Source organism: Phaeoacremonium minimum, assembly GCF_000392275.1.
Source record: "Phaeoacremonium minimum UCRPA7 unplaced genomic scaffold PA7_03_scaffold_442, whole genome shotgun sequence".
Lineage (NCBI taxonomy): Eukaryota > Fungi > Ascomycota > Sordariomycetes > Togniniales > Togniniaceae > Phaeoacremonium > Phaeoacremonium minimum.
In genome coordinates this window covers 116,101-139,879 of record NW_006921344.1, presented here as the reverse complement: position 1 = coordinate 139,879, position 23,779 = coordinate 116,101, and the positions used below count along the sequence as shown (strand labels likewise).

Here is a 23,779-nt window from a genome sequence, read left to right as displayed (position 1 = left end):
ACCACTCTGCGAGCCATGGCAAGCCGCCGTGCGCCCGCCGCAGCAGGCTCTGCGCGGGTCTCCCGTCCTACAAGATGATCTGCCTGGCGTCCTTGAACTGGCCCTCGCTGGGGCAGTACGGGCACTTGAACCTCGTCCCCTTGGTGAGGTTCTGGAGTGACTCGCGCGCCAAGACGTGGCCGCAGGGCAGCATCATGGGCGGGTTGGCGTCGGTGGTCTGCTCCTTGGAGACGGGGCAGACGAAGATGGAGTGGTAGATCATGGACGAGGGCAGCGGCGTCTCGAACGCGAGCTCCGCCACCGTCGTCCACTCGGTGCGCTTCTCCTTGACGCGCTCGACGTACTTCATCAGCTGCGGCAGCGCGATGGCGCCCGCCGTCGCGGCCACGTACAGTGGCGATTCGGCGGATAGGCCGAGCAGGCTGCAGAACTCGCGCGTGAAGCTTGCGGCTACCTCGTCAAAGGCTGTCTCCATCTCGAAGATGGGTGAATATGGTGAGTCGGCTAGGTTCGGCCGGAAAACCATGGCAGCGGCCAGTTGCTGGATCTCCTTGGCATGGCGGGCCTGGAAGCGCGGGAAGTTGCGCTGGCCGTACCGCAGGGCGCCCATTAGGCCGTTGTTTTCGTCGTCTGGTAGGCCGTTGACCTGCGGACCCTTGAATAGCCACACATATTGCCGTTTGCACAGCTCAAACTCTAGGTTAGAGCCCCGTGCCTCGAGCTCCTGGCTGTTGGCCGTGGCCCAGTCTATGGCGGGTATGAGGTTGTGCGCCTTGAGTTCGGATAATATCTGGTACATTGTTGCGAATTTGGCTTGAAGCTCTTGTGACTGTAGCGATATCTCCGTTTCCGGCTCGGCCTCGTCATCGGCATCTGAGCCGCCATCCATGTCTGTGTCGTCAAACGCCTGACTGTGGCGGGGAGTAGTAGATCGGGCGGCCGCGTCTTGTGCTTCGTGTATGAACGTTGATGCTACGGAGAACTGGCCCTCACGTAGCAGATGCATGGCAATGGCCCGGTTGATCAAGTCTGGGTATTCTGACATTGCGTCGTGGTCTGTAGGTAGTGGTCTTGAGGGGAAATGCTGTAGGAGCGTGTTAGCCATTCGTCCTAATCAAAGAGCTGGCTTGAGGTCTTCCAACCTTATCGAGGGACCGTCCGAAGTCCTTCTGCACCTTTGACACCTTTCGTAGATCTTCCGTAACTGCATCGAAACCTTCGCGTATGGGGTTTTGTAGTTTCGTCATCGTCAGACTCGCGGTATGGGGATCCGAAGCTGCACGACTGTTAGCAATGCCTATGACCGCCACATCCATGTGTTGTAGCTCGACTTTGCGTCTAAGGTGACGAACCGTGTGCTATTTGGTCCCGAGCGGCTGTCAGGACCTCAATCATCTTGTCGACATCGTCGACCGCGGCAGATAGACGAGCAGTGCCTCCGCCGGTCAAGCGGGAGAGCTCCTTCTGAAGCATGGGAATGCCCGCCATTGTGAGCACCTCATCGAACTAGGAGTCTAACCTATGGTTGTATCGCATGCTTCGGGAGCGGTTTTCGTATGGCAAGCGTTCGGAATTATGCAGGCGAGCAGGAAGAAGCTTCGTTCGTTTGCGAGGGGCGGTTAGAGTTGTGTTGAGGTGGTGGTTGTCTCGAGGTTGGATTGGGGAAGGCCGAGATACAGCAGTTGGGATAAGGTTGGTGTTAGTGGTCATCAATCAGGTGCAGTTGCCGCTGTCCGGGTGTGACCTGACCCCAGCCAGCCCGGCTCCAATGATCTCCTCACTTGACTCGTGCGTCAAACCAACACCCCCCACCCCTGCCGGGCCGCCGCTCACTGACGAGCGACCAGTGCAACTTACACCATGCCTTTTTACTAGAGGCGTGATGTACTCAGCATATATTCATCTACAAGTACAAACAGGTTACATGTCATTCAACATTCAATTCTAGCATTCGCATTTCAAACTGCATGCCGGCTCTTGAAGTGTCAATATGAAAGGTTCGGAAAGAATAACAGAGCAGTGATAATGCCGCCCAGTGATCTGATACAAGGTAAAGCAACTCTGGACCATCTAGCATAGCTAAATAGGGTGCCACCACTCTCTATTTGTTCGTGCGGTAAAGAAGTTTCCTGGCCCGCTCAAGATTTGACAACTGATACCCATTCGGTTATGTACAAATTCGACGACTATCCGACTTCGTTTGCCCAGTTGATAAAAGACCGGGCAAGCAAGATGAGTTGATAGCTCGGTGCAACGTCGCTAGGAAGCAATGTTGATGTGAATGTGATCTTGACCCTGTTCCTTAACCTCGCCAGTCATTCTGAGACTCCCAGGCCAGCTGATACTGCGAAACCGGGTGCAGTATTTGATCGCGAAGCTCCAAGTGCGGAAGCATTTCACTCATTTCTCCATCCACCCATATCAAGTCAAATGAAGCAGTGAGTTCCCCTTTCTCCTTGTACCGCAATGTAGTCAGGTAACTAGTTACTGTTTGCCAGGACTCTACCAAGGAATTCTTCAGTTCAGTGCCAGGTGTCCAGGAGCCTCTCCAAGTGAGTCGCGGCTCTTGGTCCTTGATACTATATCGAACAATGCAGTTGGTATCTCCACCAGCAGCATTCCAGATCTCTAATACCTCGAGCCTGGGCATGTTCATCGCTGCAGAGGCTGCAGCTTTGAACAGTGATACGAGCGAGCCTTCAGAAGTAGCCCAGGAAAGCCCCAGTGAGGTCAAGGAAAGTGTTCGGAGATTCGACCAGATCGGCTTTACGTCCATGCCTGTATTGGGCAAGAAGTCTGCAAAGAAGTCCTTGGCATCCAGAAATCGAGAAACCGACAAATGACTCAAGCCATGAATGGATCTGGCAAGGGCTTTCGCCATGATGGGTCTTGATGGGATTCAGTCAGGGGCGCGGTGCGACGGATTCAGGCGGGGATTGAAATCCTCAAATATGCTGAAACTTTGGAGTGTGGCCGGCATATCCATCGAGACCAATTGCATAAATTCTGTAGGCTTATTAGGATACTTCATGAATATGAGATTTGGTTCAAAATACCTTCCATATACCAGTGCTGAAAGGCTGCCTCAACATTCTCCCAAAGCTCGTACCGAAACTTTTGAAGAGATGTAAAGCTCTCTTTCAGAAGCTTGGAGAATACACCAGGCGCAATGTCGCGATAATATTGTCGGCGCACCACGAGCTCTGTGACGGCCTCCACTCTGGGAAACCGAAAGAGGCCCTTCCTCAATATCGCGGAAGTTAAGCTTGAGTGGTTGTGTTCCGGTAACCCGCAACCGTGATCTGTAGCTGGGGGCTTCTCGACAAGCAACCACTCACATAGGACAACCGGTCGGGAATTTAGTCTCACGAGTTGGCTCGCCATAAGCCAGGTGGTAGGCTTCGAATGTCTCGTCCAAATCTTCTTTGACTAGGTACGGATAGTCATCTTCCAGACGGAAATCTCTGAAGGCATGCTGTGAATCGCTCGGAGAGTAGACGCCGAGGTCCAGAGCTAATCTATGTTCGAGTTCACCGCGGCTTCGTCTCTTCCATTTTGTAAGACGACCAACAGATTCCAGATAGTATTGGTGAAGATAGCCCTGTTTCTGTAGAAATATTGTGAGATTCCGGGGGAGAGCACGTGGCTATCATTCTGTGTTGATTATAAAGGAGGGGACATGATCGTGACTTACTGCTCAATACCATGGTCTTTTTCCAGCCACTCACATTCGTCCGCAGTCGTACTCTTCAAGCTTGACGCGAAGCCATATGTGTTGTACGTAGTCACTTCGTCGCTTGGTAGAGACAACCCGGTCGATGTCATGTATCCGGTCTGGGTCCAGAACGAGCCCCTGGAAGTTGATGGGTTCAAAGTATGCCTGCCAGTCTTTACAGACAACAGCGTATCCGGCGCGTGCTTCAGGCTCAGTACTGTAACAGAAGTCCTTGGCGGCGAAGTCAAAAATAGTCGACCGAATTTCGGCTGGGAGGATCATCCAGCCTGCCATGATGTCAAGTTGAGAGGCAGGACTGGGACAGGGTGGGAGGAGGGCAGGGATTTTTTTTTTTATTTTTTTTATTTTTTTTATTTTTTTTTTATTTTTTTAATGCAGATGGAAGGTATGATTACGATTTCAACAGGTTGGTGAGTGTGAGGAAAGAGCCTCTGGCCCTTTATATGTTTACTCGAATTGCACGACCTAAGGAATTCAGAGAAGTTGCGACCTTAGGTGCAGTACAGTCTGAAGGCCGTTTGTTAAGGGAGCAAACCTACCTGAATTCAGACTAAAGTAATATACAATTTGCCTAAAAGACTGAGCTTGTTTCCTCTCAGGAGCTCTCATAATAAGTAGACTCTGTCTTCCCAAGTTCGGACATCTGCTCAAAGAATGGAGGTGAACGTGAAGGAAAATAAATTGCTCATCAACTTAGCTACCCAAACCTATACTTTGTAAAATGAAATGTAGCATAAGTACTCGCTCTCAGGTGCTGCTTTCATGATATGGCTGACTACACATTGATTACTACTGCTCCCCACGTGAATAATCTCTACATTGACAGGGAGTAGTTGAGGTTATCAGCTCTCGTCTTCTGGTGAAATACCTAACTAGCGCCAGGTTACTTACCTAAGGTAGACAGGGGGTCTGTCAGAAGGCGGGGCCAGCAATAGTGTGACCAGGGCGGGTGTGACGCAGTCTTGGCAGGCTCATTGCCCGCTCTCCCGCTGAACCCACAACTGGGGACATGCACCCAGCTTCCGCCTGCCTGCAAGGGTCGATGACTTTGCATCACATGCCCAACTTTCCCTCCAACAAACGGACTCTATTAGCCACCGTCATACTGTGGCTAGATTCCGGTGACAGGAGTGCACTAGGATGCCTCTATCTGTTCGGTTGCTTATGCAATAGCCATTCATTGGCAGGTTGTCCAACGCCAGACCGTCCCCTCCAATTATGAGCCTGTCATTTCGAAACTCTCGGCCCAGTACACCTCCTTCCATGCTGCCGTCCTGCACGTGCTGATAGCTAGCTGTGTGCAGCAGCCATGTCGTTCATGATTGGACTTCCTGTCTACGATGGACGAACCCATCGAGAGGAAGAGATCACTCATGCGAGACTGCTGGCCCAGAGGGCTGCGCGCGCAAGCCAGCAGGATCCCAACTCGACATCCACTGACCCGATGAACGATACATCCGCCAAAACACCGTCGCCTGCCATGTCTCCGGCGCCACAACGTCGGCACGTCGTGTTTCCGGATCCAGTAGCTTTCAGGTAGGTCTATCTAGCTCTAGCACTGCCGTTAGGCGAGTCTAACACCGCTCTCGTTCAGATACCTCGAAGAAGATCCTGCCGTCTCCGTTGTCGAACGCCGAGGAGTTCTCCGCGGCTATGAGCTCTACCTCGTGGAGCAATGGGCCTGTTCTCGCCAGTCGCCAACCCTAGTGATTGTTACATACACTGGAGATCCCAAGCATTCGGTCGTGGTGGGTGTGCTGGCCGTCCCCGCCGATGACAAGGACTGGTCGCCGCGATTACGGGTCTATTTCAAGGCCATTCAACAATACCATGCTCGGCCAAAGGAGACACCGTTGGGGGAGCTTATGGTCACAAACCTCAGTAGCTTCCCTTCAGCTCTGACTGTCATATCTGTGCCGGATGGAGACATCAAGAAACATCGCCAGGCTTTCATAGTCAACGAGAACCTAAAACGCCTAGGCTGCTCTGGACGGTCAGGAATGTCTTTGTCAGACCCCACCCCAGCTACCCAAGCAAAGTTCCTGTCCATGTACAGGACAAGCGAGCGGGTGCCATTCTTTCAAGCTGTCATAGAGCTCGTCAAGCTTTGCCAGGTTGCACTTTTCATCTTTGGCATGCTTGACCAGGAATACATTGACGGTTTGCTTTGCGATGTCACAGAAACGTCGATAGGAAACTGGTGGACGGAGATTGGTTCAGAATACTATAACATCGAACCCACTGACGGCATTCTCGGACCAACAACTGTGGCAGCCATGCTGGGTATGCTTATGGGAGCAAGGAACCGGCTAAGCTCGTACGGAGCGGCCGTTGCAAAAGATGTGTTTGATGTGGACAGCACCAAGCGTGCCATCAGTCAGTTCCAGAAATCTCAGAAGCTCGAAAGGACGAGGCGGCTTGACCGGCAAACTCTCCTTAGACTACATACTGTCACCGCAAAGGCAGCAGCTGGCGAGGGTTGGGGTGTGCAAAAGGCGGTCAAGTCTACAGTGGCTGAGTTTGGCAAGAGAGGCGAGATTCTGAGCGGTATGGTCGGTGCCCGGGACAAGGCTGGCATTGGAGAGATCGAGACCTTGGAGTTTGACAGGTTTAGAGAGCTGGCTTACGGCGAACGAGCCAAGTGGCTGTGGCATGGCAAGCCGAAGAAGTCTCTAGTGGACCACCACGATCGATCAATGACGGACATGAGCAACATATTGTTCGGAAAAGAAGACTCGCCGAATCAACTGACGGCTGTAAGGACGCAATCTCTGCCGCTTGAAGAAGAACTGGAAGTTAGGAAGAAAGAAGAGTCTACGACGATATACTCCGCCCCACCGCCACTCTCTGCTACCACGTTTACGGAGAGTCCTGGAGAAAAGGACGCCCTTAGGAAGACAGTCTTCAAGAGCGTTGCGGGACGGGTGAGCGATGCGCGATCAGGCTTCGGCCGGATCCGAGATGCTGTCGGCGGTGGACTCAGAGGACATTCGAATCGTCTCTCAAAGGATGAGACAGCAGAGACCGGCTATATGAGCCCAAGCATAAGTAGCCTTGTGCAGAGCACAGGTGGCCTCTCAAGTCCTGTCATGGGCCCCGGCCGAGCATTTACATGGAAGAACAAACCGGAAGAATACGCGAACGCTTTCAGGAAAGAGAAGGAGCAGTCATCTATTCCGGTCGTAAATGAGGCAACACAAACTTCCCAGACACCCGCCACTGCGCTCCTTAGTGGGGTGGACGATGCTGAAAAGCTTCCAACAAAAGCGAATGAGATACGCAGGGACATCATAGCGGGCACATCAGTCGCTGGATCTGTAGCGGACGAATGCGATCTACAAGGACCAATTCTGGCGGCAGAGCGCAGCGGAGACACATCCTTATGCTTCTTACAAAGGAGGCATAGCATTGAGGCGTTCCGACGATGCAACGAGATGCGACCTAATGACGAGCGATGGCCTCGTCGCATGTCTTTTGGTGTTGCTGAAGATGCCGTCCTCAGATGGGACGACATCATAGATATCTCGACTGATTATGAGCTGGGACATCCAGATGTGTCTTTAGAAGAGCAAGAGAGCGCCGCCGAGGTAGCGCGGAACCTATTTATGCAGATCATGGATCTCAGACGGGGAGTTGAGCCATGGGTCATGCAGAGGGTCAACGGGATCGAGGCGCTCGACGATGCCTACATGCGGCAGCAGGAAGATCTGCAAGCTCTCTACTATCAGCTGAGTGATGCCTACCAGAGCGTGAAGCAGAGCTCGCAGGAGATGATTGCGGAGGAGCGCGCACACGTCACTGAGGCTATTAAGGACGTTGAGGTGCACGTGGCCAAGCTGGAGTATGAGATCAACGCCCTCGTATCCAAAGTTCAGGACGTTGAGGATGGCGTGGCACAGTTTGAAACGCAGGTGGAGGACGTTGAGAAGAGGGCGGACGAGTTGAAGATCACCCTCGAGACGGAGAGCTGGCTGCATTGGTTTGTCAGGACATTAACGGGCATTGGGACAGGGCCAAATATCACCAGGCCACGGTGATACTCTTTCTACTTTTGTTGCAGCTGCTGTTGCTAAATTTCTGGATCGCATTGTTACGACAAGCATATGATATCCCATGGAAAAGGAGTTTTGAAAAGATTGGATCGCAATCCGGTAGTTTCGTGTTTAGAGAGGATGGTAGTCTATACAAATAATGGGCATAATTCGGTTATACCAAACCGCCTCGGTACAAATACAGAGAGTTTTCTCGTAAATCTCCTATAGCCCGTTTGGTGTTCCGTTTCTAGAACCGGCCGCTTGCTTTGAGATCCCTAAGGCCGCTGCTCTCACTTCCTCCAGCCAGCCATGTAGTATTACACTATGACATAACGCCCCCCTTGAATGTCGCCCTAGCCTATCCGAGATTTACATGCCGAAGCCGCGGGCGCCGCCCGCTTGTTTCTGCTGCTCGCCTTGTAGGATGTCGGAGACCTTCATTTGAACGTCCATGAACTTTGCGGTGCAGCGGTCGAGGCACACGCTTTCGCCCTTGTTCAGCTCGCCTTCCCTGTAGTCGCCCGGGATGCACTTGGCCTGGCACGCCTTGTTGAGGCTAGATGAAGGAGTCAGTCATCAGTAATAGGCTGAGGGAGAACAGTAGTAGGGTTGGAAGAAGCTTACCGGTTGTGTAGATCAGCCAGGAACTTCATCTCCGTCTCGACGGCGGCAATCTTTTCTGCCGAGGAGGGCTGGGGGCGACCAATACCGAAGAAAGACATGATGGGCGATGCGAGGTATGTTGTGTGTATGAACGGTGGTGTTCTTTGGAGAAATGGTTGTTGCGATGGTAGCTGTAGGCTCAAGCAAAAAATCACCGGGAGCCGCCAGTGACGTTGTTCGTCGGCCCCCTGTACCTGCAAAGTTAGCGGAGGTTCTTTGATGCGCGGACGCTAGAACGGACCCCCTTGATTGGTCAATGAATCATTTGAGGGAGCTCACCGTCTAGCAGCACCACACTCCTCTAGTCTAAAAATTAATGACCAGAGCTTCATGATCCGACATAGTCCTTCGTTAAGAAGCTGTGCTGGAAAAGGTGCTTTGGGAGCGGGTAATTGTGAGTACAAACAAACCTCATCTCACTGATCTCGTTCTGTCTATTATATGATGAAAGCAAATGATCAAAGAACCGTTGCGACTGACACTTAACTGTGCATGATCTCAATTGCCTGCTTTCCTGACTCTTCTGCATCTATCAATCTTGCCTGCACACATGAAATCTGCCTTGATACATTGCTAACCACGACATTGGTAGAGACCGCGATGAGCTCCCCATTATGGCTCCAATTCCTTCGCCCATATGCGAGACGGCCACTCGCCGCGCGCAAGTCGGTATACCTGAGCTTCTATGAGCTCACTCGACAAGGCCATGCGCAAGCACCAGGAGTGCAACGCAAGCGTTTTGCGAGCACGCAGAAACCGGCGACATCGGATGACCTCGAGGTAGAGAACGAAGGTGCGCTTGTCGATGCTCGAATCAAGGAGCTATCCGCAGCCGAGGCACTGTCCTATCCCCGGTATAAGTCCACAGGAAACCATCTGAGGGTACCGATTTTCAATGAGAGATACAAGGATGTCACTCCGCAGACGCCCGCCTCAGACGAGGTAGTTCTGCATGGACGTGTGCACGCGGTACGGCGTGGTAGCTCGAAGCTTGTATTTATAGACATAACGGGAGAGTTCGAGCATGTTCAGGGGCTATGTAACTTCGGTAAGCTGGGCCCTCTAGGTATAAACCTGGAGGACTTCAAGGCGTCGACTCGGTTGCTCAAGAGAGGTGATCACGTCGCTTTGACCGGTCGACCAACACGGACAGAGAGGGGCGAGCTCACCCTCGAGGCCACCCAGCTCCCGCAGCTGCTCTCTCCCAGTCTCGTGCCACTTCCTACCAAGTTGGTAGACGAAGACACGAAGATACAGAAGCGCCACGTTGACCTGCTGGTCAATCGCCAACAAGCCGACATTCTCCGGCTGCGCGCTTACATCATGAAGTACATGCGGGACTTCTTCCACGACCGCGGTTTCCTTGAATTCCAAACGCCGATCATGGCCGAGAACGCCGGAGGCGCAATCGCCCGGCCGTTCGCAACGACCTCAACGGAGTTTCCAGACAAAGAGCTGGCCCTGCGCATCGCGCCAGAGCTATGGCTGAAGAGGCTAGTCGTCGGAGGCATCGAGAGGGTATTCGAGATAGGACCCTCCTTCCGCAACGAAGGCATCGACCTCTCGCACAATCCCGAGTTCACCACGTGCGAATACTACAACGCATACGCCAGTCTGTCCGATTTGACTTCACAGACGGAAGACCTCGTCTCCGGCATGGCACACTACTGCCAGGGCCTGATCGATACAAAACTGACCTCCCTCCCGCCTATCGACCTCGCCCCCTATAACGAGCCATACAAGCAGCTCGAGTTCATCCCCTCTCTCGAATCCGCCCTCGGCTTCACTCTGCCAGATCTATCCAGCGACACCGCCTTCTCTGAGCTCACCTCTCTCCTCAAGGAGCACAAGATCGACCAGGGCACAGACGACGTCTCCGCCTCGTCGACCACCCTCTCCCAGCTCCTCGACCGCCTCGCGGGCATCTACCTCGAGCCGCACTCGGCGCGCGCCCCGCTCCTCATCACCCACCACCCGGCGTGCATGTCGCCGCTCTCCAAGTCCTTCACATGCGACAAGACGGGACAGCTCGTGTCCGCGCGCGCGGAGCTCTTCGTCGGCGGCCGCGAGCTCGCCAACATGTACGAGGAGGAGAACGACCCGTTTGCGCAACGCCGCAAGTTCGTCGAGCAGGCGCGCTACCGCGAGCAGCGCGCCGCCGCAGCAGCAGCAGCAGCGGGAGGCGGCAACGAGGCAGAAAACTCGTCCTCATCCCGCTTCGACAGCGAGGACGCCTCACTGGCCATCGACGAGAGCTACATCTCTGCGCTGGAGTCTGGATTGCCGCCCACGGGCGGCTGGGGCTGCGGCATTGAGAGGCTCGTCATGGCGTTCTCTGGGACGCGGCGTATTAATGACTGCCTGAGCTTTGGAACTCTCAGGAATGTCGTGGGCCTGTCGTCTAGGAGGAAGAAGTAACCGCTAAACGACCTGCTAGACAGTGTAAAACCTTAGAAAACTGTAGACAGTGTATCAACTCCCGATATTACGCGTCTCGACCTCTTTAATGCTGTAAAATACACACTTCTGTCACATACTACGCCAGTGATTCGAATGAATGAATGCAAATGTTCATGATTGTGTGATGGACTCGCTACTCTAGAAGACGGGGATAAAACGCTCCTAGCTCAAACCTAGCATAGGACGCTTGTCTCTCGTCACATTTTAACGCCTGTGACAGACACATACAAAGAAAATGATCTTTCCCTTCTTGCTGTAAATGCTTTGTGTCAATCCTGTGCCCTCGCCCTTAGGCGGCCCCCATGCAGTCCATCTCACATCCTTGCTTTGCCCCTTATCCAGGCCCACTGCCGAACAGCCACACTAACATCTCGTTGCAAATTTGATCAGGGGAAAATTTTCAAGCCAAGAAACGCCTTCTTCACTTCCTTTACGAAAGATGAAGATACCCTTTGGTTAACGCCAGCCGGGAAAAGAAAGAGCAATGTCGTCATCCCTCGGTCCCGACCACGCGGGCCAGCGTGCCGCGACACTGCCGGGAGCTGGAGTTTTATCTGACCTGCTCACTTTATGATAGAACCGAGTCAGAAGAAGAGTTGTCGTAAAAGTCGTGCCTTTATACAGTTATTTCCCTCGCACACGCCCCTTTTTCGTTGTGCTGCCACTTTTAGTCGATAGTCATCCGGCTCGGCAGCTGCGGCTTCACGTCGTTGAGGCTAATACTATTCGCATCCGGCTTCTCGACGTCTCTGCTTGGCTTCAGGAGGTGTTGCTTCAGGCCCGCGTTGAAGTTGCTCATGCAGATGAAGGCATTAGCGATTGTGAGAATGATGAGCAAGATAGTCAGAACAGCGAAAGCCGTCAGACTCCTCCTCACGGGCAAGTAGAAATCACTGTGCCCAGGCTGATAGATTCGGACGAGCTTGAAGAAAAAGTAGGCAAGACCACCGAAGTACAGGATGATGATGCCCCACATGCCCGGCTTCGACTCGTGTCGGGTGAAGAAGGCGGCCATCAGCAGAATGGCAATCGTGACGGGAACGGCAGCAATGGTAAGACCGAATTCCACGTCCGTCTTGCCGCCGACGATAACGAGGAATTGGACGGTGAAGCCGACGAAGAAGAAGAAATCGAACTTCAACAATGCGATATAGATCTGTACAGATGCGTGTTAGTACTACGTGGGTTTCTTTGACATTTGTTCTAGCGACTTACCTGATAGTACAAGAAACGCTTCTTCATGCGATAATCCGCACCGATGTACTTCAGAATATCCCAAGCGAACTCCTGGTATAGCTTCCAAGCGATGAAAGCCATGCACAGGGTCCCAACAGCAAGGATGATGGGAATGGCTACAAGGTACGGCTTGCAGTCAGCCCATAGAGCAGCTTCTGGTCTTCCGACTGGTACGTCCTTCAGGCCGCCTGCCTGGCCCAGCAGCGTGATGGCCATTTTGATCTGGTCAATCTGGATAGCTGTGTAGACCAGGAGGGCCAGATTGGCAACGCAGAGGCCAATAACTTGAATAGTATTCTTCATTCGTAATGCGTCCCACACAAGAACCAGTTCGTAAAGGAAGCCGAAGATGAACAGGCTGAGGAAGGTCGGGATCGTCTTGTATTGTGCGTTTGTGGTGTCATCCGCTTTCACTGTCTTTCCTTGTTGCGTCTGGAACTTTCCGAAGACATATCTGCAGCCGAGAGGTTAGTGATCAGAAGGGAGAGGGCGCGCGATGGGCTGAAAAATGCTCACGCTTCAAATGCCAGACAGATCATGGCCTGCACCAAGGTGGTGCCCATAAAGGCCTTGGGCCATTTCGTCGCGATAAAATCCATGCTGCTCCGATGGCTGCTGGTTCCCTTTGAAGGAGTGATGCCTTCTCTGTAGTAATAACCTCCTTGCTGGTAGGGCTGCTGGGCGAACCCAGGATCCGCGGCCAGAAGCGACCGGCGAGATTCTTGTCGGAAGGCCAGGACGGGCGGGCTACTCGACTCCTTACGGGAGCCGGATCGACTGCAAGCTCTGCCGACGGATGTACGCTCGATAAGATTGAAACTAGTCAGTTCTCAATCTGAGTAAGGGATGGATTGCTTGATGATGTTGTTGAAAAGGTTTAAGGTATCCCGACCACTCGCAGGAGGAGTGGAGAGGGTCGTCCGTATGGTCGACGTGAGCTAGCAGCGGATCAGGGTCGCTGTTAGTGGGATTATCAAACGTGATCGGTCCAGTGAATGGGCAGAGCACGGATCAAGCGTCGGCAAGGGATGGGCGGTCTGGTTCTGGTTTACCTGGAGATGGAGGTTGTGGATTTTTGGGACTGCTGAAACAGGTCGAGGGGTTTGAAGTTGTTCGAGGGGGCGACAAGGGGACCGTTGAGTTTGCGGTGATGTGAGATCCTGGGTGGGCTTAAAGTCTCTCGCGTGCAGTGCACACACAGACACAGACACAGACACAGACACAAACTCAATGACAGCCCTCTGCGCAAGCATGCAGTCGAGTACTGTTAATGTGCGTGGTACTATAGGGTGGGCGTGACGTTGTTGGTCGGGGAGGGCGAGTGTCAGGATCGGATTGGATTGACTTGGATTGGAACACGGAGCGAGTGAGGTGCCCGGGTGTGCTGTTGGTCGCAGACAAGGGTCTTTTCAGCGGGTATCGAAGGATGGGTGGCCGTCAGAGAGTCTCTTTGGACTCTTGGGATTTTCTTGGGTGCAGCGTAGCGTCAGAGAGCGACACTCAATGCAACGGCAGTCCGGATACGGGGGTGAGGGGGGATCTGGGCTGCAGGCCAAATTCGTATAACGAGAGAAACGCGGCGATGGGCTGCCGACGGAGACTGGATTAAGCCTGAGGAAGTAAAGATGAGGAGGAGGTTTAGTGAATGGTGCAAAAGATGCTATGTCGTGTTGAAAAAGTGAAGAGATGAAGATGCACCGTGCCTTTCTTCTTGGATATGGGTATCTATTAGCTTTTCTTTTCTCCTCTCGGGTCCAGTCCAGCCTCACGCGTCCTTTCCTGTCCTAGACTTTCTGGGTACCGGCGGTAGCTCTTTCCTCTGTCAGCGAGATTCTCTCACTCAGCCTTGGCGGGAATGAAGGACAGCCTGTGAGCCAATGCCAACGAATTTCTGCCAGTGATTCCTTCCTTACTGGGCGGAGGGCTCCATCTCGGTCTTGCCATCAAGTCACTCACAGTAGGGCTGTGTAAAGTGGTCCCACTGTCCCAGGGGCCCTGGGGCCCTACGGGAGTTCGTCGAGGTGCTAGGACTTTCGAGCAAGTCGTCTCTGTTAGTGTCAATGCGTCCATCGTCCGATTCTTCTTCGGGAAAATGCTTGCTATGCCTTTGCGATCCTGGACTCGTCACCCCATGCACTAACAAGTGCTACCAGGCCACGAGCTGTCTCATTCTGGTCCTGGGACCCCAATCCTGCCGGCCTCCCGCAAGTTCACCTCCAGCCACAATCAATGGATTGTCCACTACAACACGGACGGCCATCTCTAGCAGACACCGACTAACGTTAACCAATGCTAGCGGATTGATGAGCTGAGACAATACATGCCCGCTAACACCACTATTGGCTCCCGCTACGGGCGCTGTCATTCAGGGCAAAAGTCAGCCAGTCTCACATGCCTTGACTTGTCTTGTCTTGGACTGCCCCCGGCGAGAACAAAGCCTCCCGTAACGTGACCTCGGGCTCAAAGAAACCAAAACCCCAGTTTATGATTACGATTCAGGCCGGACTTGGGCACGACACAATGAAGCAATCGGTCAACTTACCAATTCATCGATTACAATAACAAGAACGCCTATGATCGGCAGCATGGCCCGTGGTGGGGGGGCCCTGGCCTGGAAGGACGTGACGACACATACCACACCATAGCGCAGCATCTTGATGAGACTGGCCGTGTTTAGCGCCAAGGTGGCTGAGCCACCCTCGGCAAAAAGCAGGCCTCTCTCCAGCAGACCAGTTCTGTCGTGATATTGCCTTGGCAGAGCGACAGCCTTTGTTCTTTTTCTGGGCTCTTTGGGGTCAGAACTCAAAATGCATCGAGATAAAGTTGGAAACGGGATGGCTTCGGCTGGCTGCTGAACCGGAAGGCTGTCCCGGCTCGAGGATGATGAAGATGATGCTTATCACCATGACGATGACAGTGATTGTGCCCGAGAGCCTACAGCTGACTGCCATTTTCGACTCGCCCAGTTGTAGCCTGCAGCCAATATGTGAGCCTCACCGATGGTGAAAAACATGCATATATCGTAGCCTCAGTGTCGTCGTGCTCGGGCGTTATAGCAGTACGGTATATGACCCGAGCCATAATCCGTCATACCCCGGCATTTGGCCTTGCTCAACATGGTACAAACTGCCGCGTCTAAGCATCTCAGTGTGCGCATCCCGCCCCTGTGGTTCTGCCTCTCGGGGTGGCTGTGCGTATCAGTATCAATGCCATGAAAGGACCACATACATCGCCATCATCATTGTCGCATATCTCCAGATTGGGATCTGGCATGCGAACAAGCTAAGGATCTGTCGTTGTAGTTGATGACTAAGATTCATGCGTGCATGTCCCTTTCTGTCTGTCAATCATCTTCCTATCTGCTCTTATCGTGTGTCCTTCACGAGAATCGCAATGGATAGCTTAACACATGCGAAGACTCTGATGTGGAGGGACAGTGTACTTTTTCTAGGTATCATTATTGCAGCGTTGAATATACGAGATATCTGACTTTTCCGGTGTTACTTACTCACTATACAGTAGTAAAGGCCGCTAGATGAGAGGATCACTAGAAATTTGGAGACGATTTCTCCGAAGCATCAGGTCAATATAGAGCGTCTTTGTAATTCATTTCCTGCCAATGGTCTTCAACGACAGCATAAGGTCTTTGACAGGAATAGCTAACAATCCTCTCTGGAAATACCAAGAGTATAAAATTGAGCTTCTCTGAATCGGAAGGGCGTATGCTATAAAAAAAGCATCACGGTGATAGAAGAAGCGTTGGGGTTTAAACTTCCGGGTGCCTGCAGGTGAACGCTGCGAGGCTGTCAAGCTCAACCTCTGGAAACGTTTTCCAACGTTGACGGGAACAATTAGGCCATTAAGTAAGTTCTGTTTTAGCGGCTCCCAGCATTTGCCTTGCTATGCAGTAGAAGGTGGAAGCCCCAGAAAGGCGCTAGCGACTAGCGGATCTTATCAACCACCTGCGCGAACCAACCGCCATCGCGCCTTGCGATACGTCGTGCGTGCCGTGAGGTGAGGCTGAACCGTCTTTTCTTGCACGTTTTCCCACCCGCAGTCCTCGGCCTTTCCCCCAAGACCAGCCAGCGAGCGACGGGCCACCATGGAGATCGAGACCGACGACGACATCCTGCGCAAGGTCGCCTCGGGCGGGTCCATGGACTAGTAAGTTGTGCACTTCGCTCCCGCAATCTGCAAAAGAGGAAATGGCAGTCCGTTCTGACGCATGTGACCACTCTTCACAGCTCGGCTTGGCCCAGTCTTCTCATAGACATAGTGGCGCGCATCGAAAAGGTGAGCTGCCATGTCCCCGGCTCGTTGCCCACGAGCAGCATCCAGGGGCTCTCAACCTTGCTGACCCATCTCTAGATCGCGCACAATGACTTCCCGATACCCTCAATTCCTCCTCCATCCACCGCACCGCCACCCCCAGAGCCGCGCTTCCTCGCGCCGCTGCCCTCCTCCGACCCCATAGAACCGCCGCCGCAGCAGTCCGGCGCGGCGACAACGACATCAGCATCAGACAGCCAGGACTCATCACAGGACACCAACAAAGAGAATGCCAACCCGACCGCCTCGGCCTCGACAGGCCCGGGGCCGCAACCACCAACGGGAGAAGCAGCAGCAGGAACAGCAGGAGGGACGGCATCACCCCTCGAGCCCGGCGCCCTCCCGCCGCAGATCACCGCTATGCTCGCCGAGATCAAGACGACCCTCGTCGACGGCTTCCCCGTCTACCCACCACACACGATCCAGCGCCTCGCCGAGCTGGTCCTGGCCCCCAGGCAACACTACCGCTCGCTGCCCTCCTACCTGCACGCCGTCGATCGCGTCGTCCACGTCACCAGCGGCAACAACATCTACCCGCTGCCGCCCGCCATCCCCGACATGTCCGCCATGTCGCTGCTCGCTAACGGCGTTGGGAGCAGCAGAGACGACTCGAGTCGGAACAGCATGGCGTGGGCAAACGCCAGCGCAGGCGCAGCGGTCGGCAGCGACGAGGCCCTCGGCGGCGCGCTCCTGACGCCCATCCCCTGGCTGCAGCGGAGAGCGAACGGCGGCAGCGACGCATCGCCCTCGCCGTCACCACCCATCTCCGAAGGCAGCGCGGCCGCGGCCGCGGCCCAGAACCAAGGCCCGGCCGGCGCACAAGCCTCCCAACAGAGAGGCGTCCAAGGCGCAGCAGCACAGTCGAGCCCCGGAGCAGGTAATGGCGGCAGCGGTGCAGGCAGGCAGTTCGAGGGCCAGGTGCGGACGGAGAGCACGGAGACGATCGACGGGCCCAACGGCATCGGCAGCATCGAGACCGTGTCCATCTCGTTCAACGGCATCCCCTCGATGGGCGCCGCCCGCGCCCTCACCCAGGGCGAGATCCTGCGCCAGGAGCAGCGCGCCGGCGTCGTCCCCGTGTCCCAGCTCGCGCGCGCCAGCGCCGCCATGACCGCCACCGCCTCCCCGCTGTCCGCCGCATCATCGTCGTCACCTGCATCGTCCGCAGGCGAGCCGACGCCCACCAGCACCGGCAGCCCCGGCCCCAGCCCCAGCCCCGAGGGCGCGGAGCTGACGCCCTCGTCCGCGGACGAGGAGATGGCCAACGTCGGCGGCGACGAGGTGCCGCACGCGCGAGGCCCGGAGGAGATCGGCGCGGCGGACACCGGGCCGCAGAACCCAACCACCTCGCCGTACATAGTCGGCAGCGGGGGCAACGTGGAGATGCGCGGCATCGATGTCGAGGCGGCGGTTGGTCGGAAGGCGGAGCATTCACACTCGCCGGATCCCGACTCTTCTGTCTCATCCGCCCTAAGCCCTTCGTCAAAGCGCGAGGCGGACGTGGACATCGAGGCTACCGACGCGCCGGCGCAGAAGAAGCTAAAGGAACATGAGGGAGACGATGTCGCTGGGGCCGGATCAGATGACGCAGCAGATGGTCCATCGGAAGAAGGGGAGCCGAAGAAGGACGCTGAGGGCGATATCGAGCTCTCAGATGAAGTGCCCGAGGGCAGCATAGATGCAGGAGTTGAGACAGATGCCGCCAGCACGGAAGCTGCAGGTGAGGCGAGCAAAGAATAGCGGGAGTTCAGCTTACTGCTTCTCCGGGACAAAAAAGGGAGAAGTTCCATCGGCGACATTGACCCTGTAGACAATTTTCATGTTTAAGTATGAGTACAACGGTTACGGGGAGTCTGGCGACGGCAAGATCACAGGCACGGATAGGTGCCCAATACACTGATTGATTGTTTCATTACATCTCAATTATGCTACTGCACAATATGCTAGGGTATCGCTAGCTGAAAGCAAATACATGAGTGGCATGCAGACGGCATGAAATGATATCATACTGTACAATGCAAGTAAATTCTTTGTCGTCAAAAGCGCCTTTGCAAATGCCACGATGCCAAGTGTGTAAGACACGTTCTCCAAAACAGAACGCCGTCATCTAACTCCCTCTAAGGGTATCAATCTTCCTGCGGGAACTTACTCCGAAACCCTGGTGATGCTCTCCTTAACAATGACGCTCTCCTGTCTGTCATCGCGCTTGACTCGCCAGAATGTATCACAGAAATCCGAGCACTGCATGTGGCGCAGGAACTCCTCGTCGTGAGTGATGATGATGAGCTGGAAGTTAGACTGAGCCTGACGGGCCTTGATTATCCCATGCAAGCTGATTGCGAGCGAGCGGATGTTGTCCGAGTCCAGGTTCGTAGTAGGCTCATCAAGCGCGATCAGACCGCAGTTGACACCAAACGACTCTGCGAGCGCCAAGCGAATAATGATGGATGCCAGTACCTTCTGGCCAGCGCTGCACCGGCCACGCATGTCCATCTCGGTATCCTGCTTGACCATGCACAGACGATAGTTGTAGGAGCGCTTTCCCGTCGCAGTCTCGTTCTCCGAACGGATGAGAATCGTGTCAATATCCGTGCCTTGATAGGTCGCCTGCCACAGTTCGCCTGCAGTGCGATTGACCTCCTCCATCTTGAGAGAATGATACTGCATGATGGCCTTGTCGAGTGCCTCACCATATACCTTCAAGTCCTCAATAGCACCCTTCTCACCCTCGACCTTGATGAGGGTCTCTTTGTACAAGACCTCAGCGTTCTTATATTCGAGCTCCCATTCATCGATCAAGCGGCCAAGCTCACTATCCTTGGCGTTCATCTCGCTCATCCAACCAGACCGCTGGGCAAAGAGTCTGTTATACTGGCTCTCAAGTCCAGTCACCTCTTGGTGAAGACGATCGTAATCATCATTCGCATTCCGCGACTTCAAGTCGTTGATCTCCAGCGCCAGCCTTTCCAACAGGCGGAGGTTTTTGCGGTAGTTCAGATTATTGTTGATGTTCTTCTTTTGACGATCACCATTGGCCAGCTCCTGCTTCTGCTTATCAATGACTGCCATCAGGTCGGCCATCTCCTTGTCGTAGCGACCCATGGTTTCATCGAGGACCTTGATGGATCGCTCGATGGATGTCAATTCTGAAGCGCCGCCTCGGTCAATGTAGTCTTGGATGTCATTGTCAATCATCTTCAGTTCGCTGACAGTGTGCGAGATCTTGTCGCGTTCCTCTGCGACCTTTTGCTCTTTAGCACGTACTCTCTGAAGGGTAGCCTCCTTTAACTCTCTCGCCTTGGAAATCTCCGGTTCGAGAGCCCCAATATCCTCATCAGTCTGCTCAACGATCATCTGTTGCTGGGCGTTCTCATCTCTGAGCATTTGAATCTGGTCAAGCAAATTTGTCTTCCGCTCAAGCTGTCGCTGAGCGCTGCTCAATTTGTTTTTCAGTTCACTTCGCTCGAGCTCGAGGGAGTTCAAGAGATCCTTCATGCGTTGTCTGTCGACACTTAACTTGCCAAGCTTCTGCTTCACAGTTCGGGTTTGGTCGGCACAGGTGGCTTGGAGTTCGTTGACCTCATCTGCGCTTCGCATGGCTCCCGTAGACGACTGTTGTGACGCCAATCTGTCGATCTGCTTCTCTGACTCCGAGATTTCTCTGCGTGTCTGAGAGATGTTGAGGACAGCCTTACTCATCGATTCAATGTCCTGTCGTTTCTCGTCTGCTTCCCGATGAGCCACGTCCTCGTCCTCCAGCTGCCGTACAACTGTGCCCTTCTGTGTTTCCGCGGCTTCAATTTCTTTCTCTACGGCAGGTAGCTCAGACTTTGCTCTACGATATGCATCGTATTGAGGACGAACCCCACGCATCTGATTCAGATTTTTGTCGACAGAAGACATAAGTTCTTCCAGTTTGACCTTTTCCTCGTCACTGATATTGTCCGCAATCTTCTTGATCAATCTCGACCGAGAACGCAACTGATCGTGATCATCGAAGCCTCGCTCGCAGAGGGAACATTTGTTGTACTTGTCCAAATATGTCCGAGACTTGGTGTAGTACTCTTTCAGTTTGTCATATAGAGCCAGATCCTTCTCAAGTGAAATCTTCTCATCTTCCAGTTCATCAAGTTCTTCAGTGTAGTCTTCGATGACGACAGAGTCTGGATCTTCTTTTCCCTGCTTGAGAATGGCAAGGACCGCATTTTGACATCGCGTAGAATCGGAAGACAGGGTCTTGCGTTTATCCCGAGCAGTAGAGAGCTTGTACTCAAGTTGCTTCAGTTCCTGCTGCTTGGCTTCGACACGTTGACGGGCTTCAGCGACCTTGGTGTTTTGCTGCTTCAAGACAACTTGAAAGTCAGACTCGACGGTCTCTGCTTGCCACTCGGAGCCGATGATAGCATCCAATTTGGCTTTCCAGGTGTTGGTCAGAGTATCCAACTTGCGCTTACGTTCGACGAGCTCTTTCTTGCGAAGATCTAGCTGGGCCCGTTCTGTTGCCAATCTTGTGCACTCAACAAGCTCTCGGCTCAACTTCTCGCCCTCGTTTTCAAGTTGGCGTAGTCGGTCTTCCTCCTCCTGGATCTTCCTATCCCAACCTGCCGTCACGAGGTCCTCCTGAACCTTCTGATAACGTTGATCCAGGTCATTCTGTGTCGACTGTAGGACTGCTATAGCACCCTCGTCAAAGTTTAAGGCATTGATCTCGGTGCCAAGGCGATCCGATCTATTGTTGTTGCTGGCAATCCGCTGCCTAGCAGATATGCGATCTTGCATCCGGCTGGACCTGCGGCTCTCCAACTCGCTGATAGTATCAGAGACTTCGCTCACCTCCTGCTGGTTATTCTTTTGTAGACGGTCAAGCTCTCGCTTTTTCTCTGTCAGGAGTTTCTGTATCCGCTCATCGAAGGCATGGACATGTTTGTCCTCCAAATCACCATCATAACCACGGATTTCATGTCGAGCAGCGGCTGCGCGGATCATGTCGATGCGGGTCTGCAGTTGACGCTCGTACTTCTCCTTATCAGACTGCAGCTTACCCTTCTCCGCGAGCTTCACGGTCTGAGTTTTCCTGGAGGAAGCGAGTTCCTTTTGCAGTTCGAGATGGCGTGACCTGTTGTCCTCAATCTCGTTCTCCATGCTTTCCAGCCGTTGCTCATATTGAGCTAGGGTGTTCTCTAGCCACTCGTCCGACTCCGACATCTCTTCGATGGTGTTTCGGAGCTCGCGAGCAGCATCTTGACGAAACTGGTACTGCTCATTCTTGTTTTTAAGCTCCTGAACAATTCCCAGGAAGTGGTTTGCTTCCTCGCGAGTCCTTGTGGTCGCGTCCTGGATCTCCTTCAACTCCTTCGTCGCTTCATCGCTCTTCTCGCGCAATTTCTCGATATCTGCTTGGAGATCTCGCGACTTCTTCTCAATATTCTCGGCCTTCACCTTGTTACTCTTGGCGCTGATGGACTTCTCCTTCAGAATGCGGAGTGCTTCGCCATGTTTCTTTCGCAAGACTTTGAGACTGTCAACCGCCTTGGTGTATCTGCCGGCCTCGAAGATTTCATCGAACTTCTTCTTGAGAACAGAAGGTTCGCTGAGGGGCCAGAGCGACTCATCCTGGTGGCAGAAAATGACGCTGTCGAGGATGGCTGCGGAGACACCCAGATGCTTAGGGATCTCCTCATCTAACTCACTGGTCTTTGAGGAAGCAACTCCTTGTTCACCATTATGCACCCATCGAAGCGAGCCCTCAAGCGTCTTTTGGGACCGGGTATTTTTTTTCAATGTGACCTGGAGACTTCGGGTGAGGGTAAGCTCCTTCCCGCTAGTAGCGAAGAAGCGAAGCTTGACTTGAGCCCGGACTTCTTTCTCGTCGCATAGCTGAAAAAGGCGAACTATTAGCATCTACAAGGCTGATGGAGTGGGGTGCGATAGAACAAGCCACAGCTTACCTTGGGATCGTGGACGAAGTTCCCGCCTTTGCTGTTTGGGGGTAGTTCGCCGGTAGTTGCGTACTTTAGGCACTCGATGATTGTGGTCTTTCCTGATCCATTGTATCCTACGATCAAGGTCAGGGGAGTGTTGAACTTGATCGACTCCTTATGTCCGATCCCAAAGGACCGGACACCTTGGATCGCAAGAGCGTCAATCCTTGACATCCTGGCGGCTTGACGAAGCTTTCATCAGAGGTGGAATGACACAGATTGGCAAGCCTCGTTACCAGCGGGCGAAGGAGCCGAGAGGTAGTTGCGACGCCAGACGTTGGCGGGATTTGTTTTGTTCGTTGGTGATGGTTTGGTGGTGGTGGTGGGGAAGAATAACTATTTGGGTGGTAGGCCACTGGTAGCAAACGCGGAGTGGAAGCTTAGCAGTAGGCAATAGTCGCGCCTGCCTGGGGTCGCCTGGGACGCGAGGAGCGAAATCACGTGTTCGCCAAAGTGGTTTGTAGGTGTTTCCTTTGCACTCCAACAGGAAGGGACGTAACATTACCAGAAAGCAGTCTCACTAAGCAAGTGCCTTCCAGGTTTGATCAATGATGACATTTAGGGTTCGTTAAATTACAGAGATATATAGCGCTGTGGTGGTTGATCTGAATAACCTCCCGACGTCGTACCTCGTTATTATTTCCTCAAGTTCAACTGTGCGTTATCAATCAACTACTCTAGAAACTCGAGAAACTCGAGAAAACATATCTCAGGTTGCATGATGTGCTTCAACAAGATGCAAGAAAAGAGGCAAGCCCGGGGCATCAAAGAGACCAGCACCACAGGTACACGTACATGAAGAGCCTCAGGGGAGCTTCTCCAATGTGATCTCGATGGGCTTGAGACTATGTGAAACCTGTCTCAATGCAAAGCTCCCTTTACTGGGAGTCCTAACTATTATGATTCTACTGTTCTAATACCTTTAGCTTTCCAATGCAAGGAGGCTTCAATATGCACACGAGCTCTATCCCAAAAAAAAGCCTGGAAGGCCAGTACAGCTTCTTGATGTTCTGCAGATAGGCGAAATCGGCGCTCACCCACCTACTAATATGTGATTACTTTAATTACTTTAATATATTACCTAGGTAGTTATCCCGCCACCTTGTTCAGGGTCTCGCCATTACTACTTTATAGGTACACTGCAAGTCAATCGGGTCACATATCCGCTCAACATGTTGCGACAGGGTGCATTATTTGAGATTCTATTGAAGATTCGTCAACGCTACAGCTTGTTGATATCATGATCTCAATCATATAGCAGGCAGGCCAAGAACGGAGAAGGATACCTTGTTTTTACATGGAGTAATCCCATCTGAAGAGTCTCCAATGTTTCCAGGAGC

The 23,779-nt window shown here is 53.3% G+C and overlaps 7 protein-coding genes across 7 annotated transcripts; 3 read left to right on the top strand and 4 right to left on the bottom strand.

Moving 5' to 3' along the window:
- Positions 1-67: 67 nt before the first annotated feature.
- UCRPA7_5906 (putative regulator of gluconeogenesis protein) lies at positions 68-1,488 on the bottom strand (the record flags this gene model as incomplete). The annotated part of the gene is made up of 3 exons (XM_007918450.1): positions 68-1,084; positions 1,143-1,276; positions 1,353-1,488. 3 exons carry the CDS (start codon positions 1,486-1,488, stop codon positions 68-70), a joined length of 1,287 nt encoding a protein of 428 aa, XP_007916641.1.
- Positions 1,489-5,180: 3,692 nt separating this feature from the next.
- Positions 5,181-7,773, top strand: UCRPA7_5905 (putative sin3 complex subunit protein; the record flags this gene model as incomplete). Its single annotated transcript, XM_007918449.1, has 2 exons — positions 5,181-5,272; positions 5,331-7,773. The coding sequence occupies 2 exons, from the start codon at positions 5,181-5,183 to the stop codon at positions 7,771-7,773; spliced, it is 2,535 nt and encodes an 844-aa protein (XP_007916640.1).
- A 366-nt stretch (positions 7,774-8,139) lies between these two features.
- On the bottom strand, positions 8,140-8,492 carry UCRPA7_5904 (putative mitochondrial import inner membrane translocase subunit tim10 protein; the record flags this gene model as incomplete). Its single annotated transcript, XM_007918448.1, has 2 exons — positions 8,140-8,326; positions 8,395-8,492. The coding sequence occupies 2 exons, from the start codon at positions 8,490-8,492 to the stop codon at positions 8,140-8,142; spliced, it is 285 nt and encodes a 94-aa protein (XP_007916639.1).
- Positions 8,493-9,033: 541 nt separating this feature from the next.
- On the top strand, positions 9,034-10,851 carry UCRPA7_5903 (putative lysyl-trna synthetase protein; the record flags this gene model as incomplete). Its single annotated transcript, XM_007918447.1, has 1 exon — positions 9,034-10,851. One exon carries the CDS (start codon positions 9,034-9,036, stop codon positions 10,849-10,851), a length of 1,818 nt encoding a protein of 605 aa, XP_007916638.1.
- A 709-nt stretch (positions 10,852-11,560) lies between these two features.
- UCRPA7_5902 (hypothetical protein) lies at positions 11,561-12,728 on the bottom strand (the record flags this gene model as incomplete). Its single annotated transcript, XM_007918446.1, has 3 exons — positions 11,561-12,049; positions 12,109-12,583; positions 12,646-12,728. The coding sequence occupies 3 exons, from the start codon at positions 12,726-12,728 to the stop codon at positions 11,561-11,563; spliced, it is 1,047 nt and encodes a 348-aa protein (XP_007916637.1).
- A 3,503-nt stretch (positions 12,729-16,231) lies between these two features.
- On the top strand, positions 16,232-18,198 carry UCRPA7_5901 (hypothetical protein; the record flags this gene model as incomplete). The annotated part of the gene is made up of 3 exons (XM_007918445.1): positions 16,232-16,293; positions 16,374-16,422; positions 16,498-18,198. The coding sequence occupies 3 exons, from the start codon at positions 16,232-16,234 to the stop codon at positions 18,196-18,198; spliced, it is 1,812 nt and encodes a 603-aa protein (XP_007916636.1).
- A 12-nt stretch (positions 18,199-18,210) lies between these two features.
- On the bottom strand, positions 18,211-22,613 carry UCRPA7_5900 (putative dna repair protein rad50 protein; the record flags this gene model as incomplete). The annotated part of the gene is made up of 3 exons (XM_007918444.1): positions 18,211-18,262; positions 18,608-22,335; positions 22,407-22,613. 3 exons carry the CDS (start codon positions 22,611-22,613, stop codon positions 18,211-18,213), a joined length of 3,987 nt encoding a protein of 1,328 aa, XP_007916635.1.
- Between the last annotated feature and the right edge of the window lie 1,166 nt (positions 22,614-23,779).